The following is a 15,473-nucleotide window of genomic DNA, read 5'->3' on the forward strand; positions in this document are numbered from 1 at the left end:
GATTTATGTTTAAACACAAAGGAGTGGAGCAGTTATGTAGATGGAGGTGGAGCAGCTAGCGGCAAACCTGGAGGAAGATTCAACACTTAATAGACCTCCATCTCCTCGTCTCCACCTGATGGAGACGAGGAGATGGAAGTGGAAGAGGTGGAGAGAGGTGGAGGTCTAATCAGCGTGAATCGTTTCTGAGGTGAATCTGCGCTTTACATTTTTGGGGTTATGTTTCATAAAAATGATCTGCAGTAATGAGAGAGAGAGAGAGAGAGAGAGAAAGAGAGAGAGAGAGAGAGAGGGGGGGTGGGAGAGAGAGAGAGAGAGAGAGAGAGAGGGGGGGGGTGGGAGAGAGAGAGAGAGAGAGAGAGAGAGAGAGAGGGGGGGGAGAGAGAGAGAGAGAGAGAGAGAGGGGGGGAGAGAGTGGGGGTGGGAGGGAGAGAGAGAGAGAGAGAGAGAGGGGGGGAGAGAGTGGGGGTGGGAGGGAGAGAGAGCGAGAGAGAGAGAGAGAGGGGGGGGGAGAGAGAGAGAGAGAGGGGGGGAGAGAGGGAGAGAGGGGGGGAGAGAGTGGGGGTGGGAGGGAGAGAGGGGGGAGAGAGAGAGAGAGAGATGGAGAGTGTGTGTGTGATTGAGTGAGTGAGTTGGGGGGAGAGAGACAGTGCATGTAGGCCTAACCTAGGGGACGATTCACACTCAATTCACCTCCACCTCTCCACCTGGTGGAGGTGGAGAGGTGGAGGTCTATCAAGTGTGAATCGTCTGCAGGATATTAAAAGCACCGTGTTTATAGAGAGCGTCTCTCTGGCTGCTCAATGGTTCGTCTACGATGACCGTCTGCTGAGGCGAGGAGGAGGGGGAGGGCGGGTTTCTAATTAGCTCGAGGATCTGGACTCATTTCAGTGAAATGACTGAAACTAGAACAGCTACGAACGCTCAGCCTCACAGACATCGTTTCGTATTGTGTCACGTTTATGATGTCACTTTTGACGGTTGGTTGAAATGCGATGTTTTCGTCGTGGTAAACATTACTTTTAGAGTCGGTCATCTTCAAATCAATGTACCGTGTTTTAACCGTTACCTGAAAAAAGAGACACGCCACTGGCGTGTCTCTTTTTTCTGCCATTTTTTTTCTGCCATTTTTCTGCCATTTTTCTGCCATCTATCGGTGCGTTCTGGATTTACAGGCCAATTACATCATCGATAAATCAAAGGCATGCCGAGTGCTGACAAATGATTGTCAATCTGTGTGTGTGTGTGTGTGTGTGTGCGTGCGTGTGCATGTGTATGTGTGTATGTGTGCGTGCGTGTGTGCCTGCCTGCCTGCCTGTGTGCGTGTGTGCGTGCGTGTGTCCGTGTGTGTGGTTACACAGAGCCAATATTCTCCAAATTACTGAAGAGATTATGTCTCCATGCAGGACCAAAGCAATAATCTTGCAATCAGTGATTATTTCTGCTCAATATAGTGAGATGCCACCCATCTTTATTTGGGTTATGTTTCATAAAAATGATCTGCAGTAATATGAGAGAGAGGGGGAGAGAGTGAGAGAGACGCTGAGTGTGTGATTGAGTGAGTGAGAGAGGGTGGGAGAGAGAGAGAGAGAGAGAGAGAGAGAGAGAGAGAGAGAGAGGGAGGGATGAGCTGTGGACACCACCAGAGGGCGCGCGGTGGTCTCCTTTCATCGCTCTAATGTGATTATATCTCTTGTATTATTTCTGATTGTGAACCGTAAAGAACGACTTCTGACACTGCCGCCAAAAAGCTGACACAGTAGTCCCGTTTCACATACAATCACAGAATGAGGATTATGACAATAAAAGGCGTATTTCTAACTAGAACTGTTATCAAAACGTATTTTAAGGCCGAAACAAGGTTAATATTGCATTTTCCACTGATGATCCAAAGATCAGCCATGCTTGGTTTTCAGCGGTAGCCACGTCATCCATCAATCATCAACCACCACCACTATATCCTGGCCAGGCCTGAAAGAACTTTCCTAATAACCCTAACATACAATCGCTGAACAAATATTATGAAAACAAATTGCACATTTCTTTCTCGAAATGTGATCAAAACTCATTTTAACGCTGGATCTATATCAAAATATGGCACTATCACTGAGAATATCTCTGCCATGTTGTTCTTTTTCGCTGACAGAAACTTGACAGTCACGTGACGGCAGTTTCTGCATTTGACAGAATTTGATAAATATTCTTGAGGTATTTAAATGTTGACCAATGGCTTTGCGGCAGCTTACTACTATAATAGCAGGCCTGTCGCACCAGTTACTCAAGTTGGTCATGTGCGCATGTGCCAAGCAGCCTGCAGCTCACACACACACACACACACACACACACACACACACAAACACACGCGTACACACCGCACGCCAAGACCGAGGCAGCGACACACTCGCCGAGCTAAGACGTTATGTTTTTAAACATAACTGCTCCGCCGTCGACAAACTCTCCCAGGTAAGACACTTTGTCTATAGACTGTAGAAATTGCGATAAAAGAAAGGAAGAGACAATTTCTCACCTCGACAAGCAACGGCAGGTCGTTCATTTGGTTTTATAAAAAACGTTAAATTCAAACATTGCGCCGACCGGCATATCAACACACAAGTCACGTGATCTTAAAGAGACAGTGTCCCTATAACACAACGAAAACATGTCAATAACACAGTATGGTGAATTATGTCTATAGAGTCCACCACAAGACTACACTTTGTTGCTCGAATGTAATATTACTCTCTTCCTTGAGCCTCCCGAAATGTCTTCACACTTTGTTGCTCAAACTTTATATTATCCCCTCCTTGAGCCTTCTAAAAGGTCTTGCGATATTGATATCCCCCTTCCTCCCTGCGGACTGTTTTAGTTGTTTTATTTTTCTTATGTTTTGTGTGTATGCTATGTGTGACTGTAGGCTACTGCTGCCTGTCTTGGCCAGGACACTGGAAGAGATGTTTAATCTCAATGATGATTATTATTTTCAACTAACCAATAGTAGTTGCCTTGCATTTTAAAATGTCAATGCACTTTTCAGCCCTGAATAACAGTAAAAGCTATTTAATAATTGATTTGCCTGCATATTATACTACACTTTCCATTGAACAATTACCCGTTACCATAAATTGACTAATTTTATAATGTTATCAAATGCTCACATGTAACGGTTATGAATATATGTGTTGCAGTAAATAAGTCAAAAATGCTTCAAAATGCAAAAACGTTTCACTCTATTATTATCTGTTACCCATTGCTCCACCCTTTTCAGGTATAATGGGATGCTAAAAAAATATATATATTAAAAAATTAGTAAAAAAATATTCTGAAGAGGAAAATTATGAAAGTTGTTGCAGTGTTTCTTTATTTCACCTCATTTTGAGTTCCATCTCTAGAAGGTCTGTGTTCGATCACTCTTGTTTTGCCTCGTTCAGCCTGTAGGGGAATAGCGTGCTTGCCGTCTCCTCGGCCATTACAACTTTGGACTTCAACTACAATACTGCGTCCTCGTTGTTCTTCCTATACCCCCCTTACAGGTCAGAACGGTGGTTGTGTCATTGTTTATGTATTTATGTTTTAATGCTAGGGAACATGCTGTAGCCGTGCATGGAATGTTTGAAAAAGTAGTTTGGTTGAACACGGAGGAGTCGCACTGCCGTAGCCGTGCTTGCTAAAAGCATCACACGGGCAGGCGCGTGGTAAGAAAGTGTCCGCCATTTCATGACAATGCATGTTGGCGTGTTGTTAATTGAACGTGTATAATATATTCCAATGTGTTATAGAATAAGCTGGCACTGTATTCTGTTGAAGTGACTCGTTAGAGAGTATTGTCAGTGTGTTTTAGCTGAAACAATGCTTTATTGAAAAATGTGTCATGGTGAAAAGCTTAAAATGTAGTATTTAGTACTCAAACAATGCACACTTTAAAATGCTGTTTATTTAAATGTTATTTTGAAAGTTGTTCAAAGGAAAATTGCTATGTGTATTGCGTTTTGCATATTGCAGAAATACCATTTTATGGATACTTTACAGGTATTTCTAATATTTGGAATTGCATGAAAAATGCACAGTTTATTGAATATTGTGAACATCATTACAACTTTGGACTTCAACTACAATACTGCGTCCTCATTGTTCCTCGTTTTTTTCTCTTTCCTCTCTCGCTTTCAGACACATGTGTAAGTCCTGATATTTTCCTAATGGGCCATATGTGTGAACAACATATCCTGACATTTGTACCCTGAAAATCTCCTGAATAATACTAACCCTGAGGTAGTATCTTCTCCGTAGGAAATGTAAATTAGCTTATATGTGAATGAGGATTATTGCTGTGGATTTAACAGTTTAGTTAGTTCTGGTTTTAATAATATGACACCCACCTATCCAAAATGGTTTGTTGATATATCTCACATATCTAAAATAAAAATGTGATATCTGAAATTGGAAATTACATTTCCACTATTCACAATCCTTTTACAACATGTGGAAGTTCAATTGTAGATATCTGAATCGTTATTCTTACGAGTCAAAAAGGAATTACTGAAATCTATGATTAAATTATAGATATCGTAAAAGAAAAAAACATGTTCAAATGTCATTTCCATTAGTGAAAACTGAATCACTACCAGTCAACCCGACGGGTTAAATGTTGAAAGGGCTTACCATACAGCAAGGGCGTAGGAACCGGGGGGGACGGAGGGGACGTGTCCGTACAGGGTGTGATGCTGATATTGTATTGTGTTGCGTTGCATTGTGTTGTGTTCAGATCATATTATATCATAGATCACATCTAATTCATACTTTATGTATCAAGTTTTTTTTATTTTATGTTGTTACTAAAGATTTTTTGGTTAGGCCCATTAAGAAAACAATGCATTATTATTATTATTATTATTATTATTATTATTTTTATTATTACATATGGAACGTTAACTGAACCCTAACTTAGGGTTTGGGTTGAGTTGAGGTCCCATTAGACACTAGAAAGAGCTCTAGGTTGAGCCAGCAGGCCAGCTGGATCCAGTTTGTGTATGGACACGTTCCCGGTAGTAAACAGAAGAAGCATTACAGCTTACCAGCTAGCAGCAGGAGCACAGAGAGGGTCCATGGATTCATCTTCATCTGCTCCGTAGCTGCCTTTCTGTGTCTGGTTGTTACCGTCACTAGGACAGGGGGAGGGCTGATTGGCTGATTGTGAAAGGCTACATAAAATAGACTTTAAAGATATGATTATATAAATACTGTAAGTTAACGTAAGAAAAGGCTCATGAAAGACTGAGCGGCCATTCCATCAGGATACTAAATTGAGAAGTATTTTTTTTAAACATAGCCTGGTCGTCAGGAGCAGAATGGAGAAGAACCAGTCTTTACAAACCTCACCGTTATTCAGACAACCTCGAGTATATTCAGAATAAACAACAACATACGATAAATAAAGAAAATTTAAATGCATAAAACACTGAAATCATCAGAAATGTTACAATCAGAAATAGAAACTGAAAAGAACAAGACTCAACCAATAAGTCTGTGACAGACAACAGACATGATGACGTCAGTGTTCCCTTATCTCGTCCTCACTGGAGGAGGAAGAGGAGTCGCTGCTTGAGTTTGGTTCAGCGAACGACCTCGCTGTAGACGATCTCATGTTCCGGTCCAGGGGCTGACCTGTCACCCAGAAGCAGACCAGCAAACCTCAGATTCCCTTCATCGTTTCACTAGTAGGCTTTAAGTGCCACTGAGCTAGTGAACCAGTGAAACTGTTTTTGTTTTAAACATCTAAATATGGTTACTTTTATCTCAACATAGTATTCTATGCCATTCTGTAAGTTACTCAAATAATAAACTTATTTTGAAAAACAGACGTTTTTGCTAGTCTAGAGTTTGTTTAAAATCAACTCTCCCCTGAATTACAGTTCAGGTGCTCTTGAATGCCAGGGTGAAGTTGTGTGTGCGTGTGCGTGTGTGTGTGTGTGTGTGTGCGTGCGTGCATGCGTGCGTGCGTGCTTGCGTGCAAGTGTGTGTTGAAAAAAAGCTGCCGTGGCTCGTAACCATGGGGATAACAACTCAAAACAACACATTTCATGATTTACTTGAAGTCTCTAGTGTTAAAACTTGAGCTTAAACAGGGCGTTTAGAAAAACTTTATTACCCACACACTATATGCTCTTTGGCAGATTTGATACAACCAGGCAATTTTTTTTAAATGCTATTGTACCAGAGGTAAAGCCAGAGGAAACGATGGTTTGATCACCCGGACCGTTATTGTCCATTAAGCTTTAGAATCGTTTCATTAGGAATGTTTAAATGGAGTAAGTGTTGGCACCGGTTTCATCAATGAACAAGTACTGATCTGTTTCACCGATAAAAGATGACATCATCTCGTCTAATTAGTGATGAATAATTACATTGTTACCCTCTTCTTCATCATCAGAAGGTTACATCGTAACAGGAGACGGTTACCTTGAAGAACTGGGTTTGAAGTGGACGGTTGAATAGCTGACTTCCTCTGAAGCTGCCTCCTAGACAGACAGACAGGTGGTCAGACAGACACACTCACACAAACATGTGTGTCAATCCATTAACCCAAACACGCACGCACGCACGCACACACACACACACACACACGCACACACACACACACACACACACACACACACACACACACACGCACACACGCACACACGCACACACACACACACACACACACACACACACACACACACGCACACACACACACACACTTTTAGTTGAAAGTAACAGGAAGTACTCACCTGTTTTTGATTCACCACTGATGCCTTTTTTTGCGCGTGTCTCCTATTTAATAATAAAAAGAGACATTACAGATATGTCCAATAATAAAACACCATTTTACTACCAAAGAAACATTTCAGATTAGAGATTTCAGTTGGATTTCTATTAATTACTATGAATTTAGTCTCCAAGGGTAATAATGACTTTCAAACATAATCATCTTCATTATCATCATCAAGATTAGAGTGGAAATTTCAAAGATTTCTGTTCTGTTCACTTTGGTGACCCCTTTGGTGAGAAGCGGTAATTGCAATCTCTCCCGGTGAGCTCCACAGTGAGCTCCGTTCCCTCCCCCAAGTTGAACAGACATTTATATCAACGCAAATCTTAGAGATGAATACTTTCATCTTTCCAAAAATATCATCTCACAAATCATCTTCCACGTCCTTTTTTGACCTCTTCTCAGATTTGATTTGAGTACCTTTTAGCGAAGACCAGCCCAGCCAGGAGGAGAAGGATCACAGCCAACAGCACCGACACCACCGACACTGTCACGCGCCAGCCAGACTTCTCTTTTTTGTAAAAGAACGCATTTATGTCAGATACATTAAGATTAGTTGAGATCACTTTGTTATTAACAGTGAGATTACATTACAACGTGTTAGATACAGTTCGATTAGATTAGATGACATCATTTCAGAAACAATTATATTAGATTACCTATTAAATGAATTTATTTTAGATACATTTAGATTCAATTAGATAACGACAGACTATAATAGACTATATCAGATGAGATAGTGTTAGACTATAAGTGACTTTATTAGATTAGATTATGTTAAACTATATTAGACTATATTAGATAATGACAGACTATAATAGTCTATATTACATTAGATAATGTTAGACTTTCATAGACGTTATTAGATCAGATTATGTTAGACTATCATACACTATATTACATTAGATGAGGGACCACCCTCATGTGCATTAGTGAACACAGAGGGGCTCACCTTCATCTTCCACCACGACCAGACACCAAGGCGCAGAGGTTTTCTGCCCACTGGAGTCCAGAGAGCAGGTGTAATTCCCTGCGTCGTCATTGGTCAGACAGCTGAGCTGGAGGGCGGGGCTTGTCTCTGGTAGGGCGTGGCCATTTCTGTACCAGTGGACGTCCAATTGGTGGAAGGAGCAGGCTGAGGTACAGGTGAGTGTGACCTGACCGCCCTCTTTCACCACATTGTCAGTGACGGAGCTTCTGACCTTCACATCCTCTCCATTTGTTGAAGACACAGTGAGACGGACGTTCTTTACAACTGGACAGAATGACAGCATTTACCCTTCAGTTGAAGTGGTCATCACTTATCATTGACTATTCACCACTGTCAGTTTGCAGATACAAGGAATCATAAAATGTATTTGATCCAAAGCGTCTTCCAGGACATCCAGAAACATCTCATGAGGAGCAGGTGGGTGAGGACATCTTGCTCAAGGTTGACTACAGGAAGCTACTAATCCCTCCCCAATGGGAACCAAGTCTAGTCTCTTCCTATAGTCCTATTATAATGGGACGGTAGTAGAAGTAACACCGACCCTAGTAACAATACTAGATGTAAAACAAACTAGTACCAGAAGTAACACTTACCAGTGACAGTGACTCTGACTCCTTTACGTCCGGTGTACTTATCGCCGTTGGTCTCGAAGCGGAAGCGGTACGTTGCAGCGTCCTGTTTCACCGTCTTGATGATCTTTAAGGTGCAGTTCCTGACGCGGTCCCCCAGGTACAGGAACCTGCTGTCGTCCCAGACGTTGCTGCTGTTGTACACGTTGGGCGTGGTGCCGCTGCAGATCTCGTGATTGGGGCACCAGACCACCCGCTCCACCCGCTGCCCCGCGGGGTGGGTGAAGCTGCAGGGGATGGTGGCGGTGGAGCCCTCCACCACGCAGAAGGAGTCAGGGTACTCCACGTGCCAGACAGGGTCCGCCCCCAGCGGCCCTGGAGGAAGCAGACAGTCGGGGTCACAACAGGGAGCCCGGTTCTAAGGGAGGGTCTCACATGAGGTCATGCTCTCTCCAAGGTGAGCTTTTCACCGTCATGGTGAGAATGAGAGCGACTGGTTGATGGTGAAGACGCTCTGAGAAGGTCAGGGTGTGACTTTGATATTGTAATGTGTTCGGTTTCATATCATATTACATAATGTTTGATATCATATAAAGCATAATGAATTACTTTATATATCATGTCTAATTTCACACTTTATATATCTTTTTTTTTATGTTATGAAAGCTTTTTGGATGAGGCCCAAAAAGAAGACAATGCATTATCACTATCATCACTGCTATTTTTATTATGATAACATATGGAACGATAAACTGATCAAAGTATCCTTCTTTGTCTGTGTCTAGTGGTAGGTTTGAGGTCCCATTATGTTCTAAAAAGAGCTCTAGGTTGAGCCAGCAGGCCAGCTGGATCCAGTTTGTGTACTGACACGTTCCCGGTGGTAAACAGAAGAAGCATTACAGCTTACCAGCTAGCAGCAGGAGCACAGAGAGGGTCCATGGATTCATCTTCATCTGCTCCGTACCTTCCTCTCACGTTCTGGTTATAGCCATCACTAGGACAGGGGGAGCTGATTGGCTGATTGTGAAAGGCTACAGCAAAATGTCCTCACATGTAGCTTCCTCCTTTTAGATATTCTCTGCAATAGCCACTAACCTCAGTTCCCATCGCTTTCAAGTCCATATATATCTGCACTTCTCCCTCTCTCATTTACATGATATACCATCAACAATGGAGTTACTATAAAAAAACGACCAAATGGGACAAAATGAGCTGAGAAAAGTGAAGGGGAGTGAGAGGGAGTTGAAGGGGAGTGAGAGGGAGGCAGAGAGGTGAAGAAGTGAGAGGGAGGGAGAGAGGTGAAGGAGAGAAAGGGAGGGAGAGAGGTGAAGGAGTGAGAGGGAGGGAGAGAGGTGAAGAGAGGTACAGAAATAGAAGACAGAGAGTTAATATTAATAAACCATAAGAGGGTGGACATTGTGCTGAAACCAGTCTTCAGGAAACAGTTCAGACGCAAAGACTGAGAGCAGGAGGTGGACCACAGGTGTGTGTGTTCGTAAACATGTATTGTGTATTGTGTGTGTAGTGCGTGTGTGTGTGTGTGAGTCTGTGTGAATGTGGGCCTGATCGATGTCTGTCTATTAGTTTGTGTTAATCACACTGATAGTGTGTGTTCTTGGCACTGGCTATCCCAGGTTGACCAGAGACCGTACCAGTACAGAGAGACCAGTACCATTAGCTCTTCATCATTAAGTTGGAGGACACGATCCAGGTGTTCCAGTTCCTGGGGTGATTGGCTGATTGTGAAAGGCTACAGTAATAGTCTTCACATTTTACTTCCTCCTTTCAGATATTCTCTGCAATAACCACTAACCTCAGTTCACATCGCTTTAAAGTCGATATATATCTGCACTTCTCTCTCTCATTTACATGACATACAAAAAACAGACAAACAAAATTAGCTGTAAGAATATTTTTATTATTTCAACTCAACAAAGTGTGTGCGTTCGACAGATGAGACAAACAATGTGTGTGTGTTCAACAGATGAGCTATGAGCAACAAAGTGTCAAAGTCAGAGGATGTTCTCAGAAAGTCGTCAGGGTTTTGAAGTGAGGGGGGGATGTTGGTTAAGGGTGAAGTCATCTTACAGTGTTCAAGTACGTAAACACTCAGTTCACCCAATACTTACTGAATTTCCACACCCACCAGATGGTGACATTTTGTCATTCCTGTCACTATCATGCATTTTATAATTTAATCATATACTTTTTATTTTTACAGCATTTGACCACAGCTTTCATTGCTGATTATCTTGTTATGAAACTTTTAAAAAGAACAATGCGTTTTCCTCTTTGCTCCCATGATTTGTGTTGCATCTAAACCTTTATCAGACATCAGGCATTTGTGAAGCCTTCCCCCACCTTTAAAACCCGCTCTCACTTCTTGCTCTCATCACTTTATAAGAGTTAAGATTTACACCCTGCCTCAATAACATCAATTTACTGCACAATGAGTGGCGTCAGAAATACCATTCATGGCTCAGACGCCTCCACCTTTGCTTTGCCGCGGTTGTACTCGCTACTGACTTTTCTTCCATCCTCCTTCCCAGAAAAAAAAATCTGGCAAAGGTAGATTTATAAAGGTCAAAAAGCCAGGGGCTGAAAACACTGAGGATGAAAACAAGCCTGGCCTACCGCAAGAGGGTTAGTTTAAAGAGTAGTTGGTACATAAACCTCCCAGTAGAGTATAACCCTGGCATCTGAATGCAGCAGGGATAGTTAAATTATACCGTCCTTTCCACTGGTTTTAAAAATAAATAAATAAAACGAATAGTGTTGCTGTCTGCATCCCACCTGATAGTATGCATTAGGAACTGTTGGTCTTTAGCAGAAATCCCCTTATTTGTCATTACCCCTGTCCTAGTGATCAAGTGTTTTCCTACTTGTTTTCACCAGCTTTTCTTCTCCATTCCTTTCTGCACACACATTCCCCTAAACTCCTCGGACAGCGGCCAGCCCAGAGCCGCCTTATAAGCCCATCTCCAAACCACGCAACACCAACGCTGCAATGCATGAACTCAATCAGGACGGCTCCTCAAACGGAGTCCGGGCGTTCAGACGGAGACTCCAGATCTGGTAGTCAGGGGAGCGTCATATAAACAAGAAGCTCCCATAGCCCACCAGGAGATGCCTCCCCCAATAAGTTGAGCTCTTGCGATGAAACGCTACCGGACAGGGAAAGCGAATCCCAATGCAGCGATGAAGATGGTAACCGATAGCCTCACAAGCATCCCCTTTTATGAGATTAGGCCCGTAGAACCAGCACCCCAGCTTCCCATTTCATTGGATTAGCCCAGTAGAACCAGCATCACCTTTCATTAGATTAGCCCAGTAGAATAGTACCCTTCTGTTGTCTCTTAAGCATTGTCACCAACACCAGTTAACATTTTATGGAAATTAATTGCATCAAGACCTTTTCCTACATTTTCCTCTTATAAGGACTTCTTTGTCACCATTTACGAACTGCAGCTTTTATGAATATACGTGGTCTTCTGAAGTATGTCTCTTTTGTTCCGGAGAACTAGGGTCATCCAGGAGATCATTCCAGAAGTCTTCCAGGAAATCCCAGCCATTCAGAAAGGAGGAAGAAGAGTTTCTAGTTCAAATGGCATTCAGCGATGAAGAGTTCCAACAAGGTGTGCCCAGCAGGGTTAGACAAGAGCCTGAGGGTGAGTGATGACTACAAAATGTTTTATTTTTCAATTTGTTTTATTAAACCGAAAATATGGTGGTCAGTATTTATACATAGCCTGTTATTCTTGGTGTTTTATAGTACCAATAACCACTTCACCTAGAAGCATTCAAAACAGATTTCCCTATTGTGACAAATTTGAAAGACATTTAACAATCCACTTCAAGTACTCTTTATTCATATTCTTCAAATTAACAATCTTAATCAATGGTCTCAGCCATAATGCAATCTAGTAAGCATCCATGCAACACTGTATGGTACTCCTTCAGATTCCCCTACTGTGATAGCCTGGTAACATATCAAATAAATAGGCATTTGGTTCCATGTTAAATATTTATCAATCAACTCCTTGTTGAATTCTCGATCATGTCTACCTTGTCTTTTCACATATTCTGCCTTATGTTATTGGCTTCAGAGTCCTAAGATTGATATTGTCAGATCAGATTCAAAAGTAAGGATGCTTAAGCTGCTCAGCTGTCCCATTTCCCCAAAACAAATCTGTAAAGACAAAGTATCTTTATTAAAAAAAAACAAGTAAATATCATCTGCAGTACTTGAAGTCCTCAAGGAATAAAACACAGATGCGGGGGAAAAGAGATGACTTTAAAGAAACAAAGTGGAGCGACCAAGGGACAAGTCTGGTTTGGGTTTAAGATTAAGGATGGTTCACTTTTATTATTGGTGTTTGGTTAAGTTTAGGCATTAGTGATTGCATTAAAGATTGTTTAGGTATTAGGAAAGAGTTTAGGTATTAGAGATGTTTAGTTAGGTGGTGAAGTTTAGGTACTAGGTTAAGGTAAGAGTTTAGGCATTTTAGCTCTTTAGTTAGATGGTCAAGTTTGGGTATTAGGTTAGGTTTAGGTAAGCGAGTTTAGGCCTTTGAGATGTTTAGTTAGATGGTTCAGTTTGGGTACTAGATTTAGTAAGCGTTTGGGCATTTGAGCTCTTTAGTTAGATGGTCAAGTTTGGGTATTAGGTTGGGTTGAGGTAAGCGAGTTTAGGCCTTTGAGATGTTTAGTTAGATGGTTAAGTTTGGGTATTAGGTTGGCTTTTTGTTTTGTTAGACAAGTTACTTTAGGCATTTTATTTGATTCAATTTAGGACAGTAGAAAGAAAGATTAGCGATATTGTTAATCTCAGGTTTGCTTCAGCTTTGTCCCTTTAGTCGCTCCCTTAGAAAGAGGGTTCCGAGGTAACTGGGTTAGAAATACAATAGTTGGGGTCACAGAAATAAAATGTATAAATCATTAATCTAAACATGCTTTTCCTACAACATGGTGTGAATTACAGTACTTTGTTTTAAAGTTAAAATGGTAAAGTGGTAACAGTATGGCGTGTAGCAGGCAGGAGGAGTTGTAGGAGTTGTTGAGCTCCGAGTGGTTATGTCTGGTGTAGATTGGATTGTAGGTGTAGCCAGGGATCCTCAGGGTGGATGGGGAGTAGGCCACTGTTGTAGATCAACTGTTCGGTCATCGTATTCTGAAATAAATTGAAGGCAAAAAGTAAAGCCAGTCTCCCGATTCAGAAGACATTTAGATCACCAAACGTGAAGGCCAATCAAAGACACCTAAATACAGTAACACCACCATCTGGCGTCAAACATAGGTCATTACATTCAAGTATTTATGTTGGATTTGATATCGATTTACAGGACAGAAAAGGCTTCAAGTCATTACGGCAACAACATCAAAATCCTCAGTGCTGGATTACCATCTTTCATCAATAAATGTATATGCATAATGATACAAGTCAGTTGAACTATTCCCAGAGAGTCAACCTTTTTATGAAAATTGGGAGGGATTATGTTATTGCCATTTGGTCCATTTAAGAATGAAGTAACCATTTATCAAAGTTCTCACCCGGGTCTCTGAACCATGGCAACTGCACAGCCATCTGCTCTTCCATTGTGACCTGAAAACAACAGTACTTTGTTGATCCCAAGTGGAAATTAGTCATAGCAAGAAGGGCAAAAAATATACACCAAGGGTAGACATAAAAATTATACAAAGGATGGAAGCAAGCAATGTGTAACCGGGACGGGCAATTATTCATTTTTACGATTAAGCATTAGCCAATATCAGTTTGACTAAGCGAAAAAAAAAAATCAAAAGCACACACTATGAGAGCATTATTTTGAGATGGTATCGATTGATTATTTGTATACAATGGCCCAGACCAAGCGTAAATGTATCCAACAGTGGCATTGTCAAGATGCACTGAAAGCTTCCCGAAATGTTAGTGTTGGGTTTGACAGGTTGCAACATTGTGAAGTAGGGGATACGGTACCGTTGCTGGGATTTGATCACCCTAGCATCTTAACAGGTCATCCGTTTCATGTACCTTCTCTCGAATAAATAGCGCTCTTCAGCATCATTGACTTTTATTGTGGTGGACCAAAAACCCAGCTACAATTTGCTGATAAACCAAGCTAATGTGTCCTAGATTTTTTAGATGATAAGATTTACTTTATTGAACCTTTAATCGGTCTGAAGAATTCGCCTTTCCTGGACGAGGAGCTGGTTGGTCTTGACACCTCTCGCTGACCGCCACCGCAAGGACCTCCGACTGCTTCGCCTCAGTCCCTTCAGGAACACACGTGATCCATTTGCACACTGGACATTTGTTTTTCTCCCCATTAATGCAGTCCAAAACTTCACTCGGATGTTAATAGTGTATTTTACATGCACTTTTACAGCACAGTACATACTGTGATCTTTTGATAGAACTAATTACAATAGTTATTACTCCCAACCCCAATAGCCAGCCACATGTAATACACATCCTGGTTAGTCCTAGTGGCCGAGAATGCTTTCTTAACAGCCAGTCAGAATGAACAAATCTGTATGGATTACATTAGATCTGTACGATGAGTCGCTGACCGTGTCATTCTAAACAATCTAAACAATCCAAGCAAGCCATCAATATATGCATTCCATTGTCTTACCCTTCAGCATCTGCAGAGCTGCACCATTCCTGGTCTTCCCTCCACCTACAGCCTCCAGAGCCAGTCCTGAATTTGACAAACACTGTAGAACACTGATCTTGAAATTAAATGTTAAGGGGCCAACGTTACCCCTGAACAAAAATAATCCAAGACATTTATTGCATGGTCCACTGTTGATAAATAATTTGTAATGCTTAAATTCCTTGGAAATAAGTAATATGAAAGACAGCATGAGGCACATCTAGCAAGATGGTTATGGTACAGTGAGAACCTGATGTTTTTCTAGATCAAACCATTTAGCTCAAGTAAATTGCCATAGAAAGTGATAAACCTTACTTCCCTCCATTGCTGATGTTCGTACATATCTTCGAGGGACTTTGTGAAATTTGACAAAATATTGAAATGTGAAAATTGGTCAAAGATTTAAATTTACAGTACTACGAATCTGAATTTGCCGGTGAAGGCTTTTAGGG

General features: G+C 41.6%; 1 protein-coding gene across 1 annotated transcript; it reads right to left on the bottom strand.

The window, feature by feature from the left end:
- Positions 1 to 5,460: 5,460 nt before the first annotated feature.
- On the bottom strand, positions 5,461 to 9,360 carry LOC307072644 (uncharacterized protein). Its single transcript, XM_079732033.1, has 7 exons — positions 9,273 to 9,360; positions 8,390 to 8,740; positions 7,758 to 8,060; positions 7,226 to 7,316; positions 6,765 to 6,807; positions 6,454 to 6,512; positions 5,461 to 5,658 (listed from the first exon to the last, which is right to left on the bottom strand). Exons 1-7 carry the CDS (start codon positions 9,316 to 9,318, stop codon positions 5,607 to 5,609), a joined length of 945 nt encoding a protein of 314 aa, XP_079588159.1. The 5' UTR covers positions 9,319 to 9,360; the 3' UTR covers positions 5,461 to 5,606.
- Between the last annotated feature and the right edge of the window lie 6,113 nt (positions 9,361 to 15,473).

This window comes from Pollachius pollachius, assembly GCF_949987615.1.
Source record: "Pollachius pollachius genome assembly, chromosome: 1".
NCBI classification, from domain to species: Eukaryota; Metazoa; Chordata; class Actinopteri; order Gadiformes; family Gadidae; genus Pollachius; species Pollachius pollachius.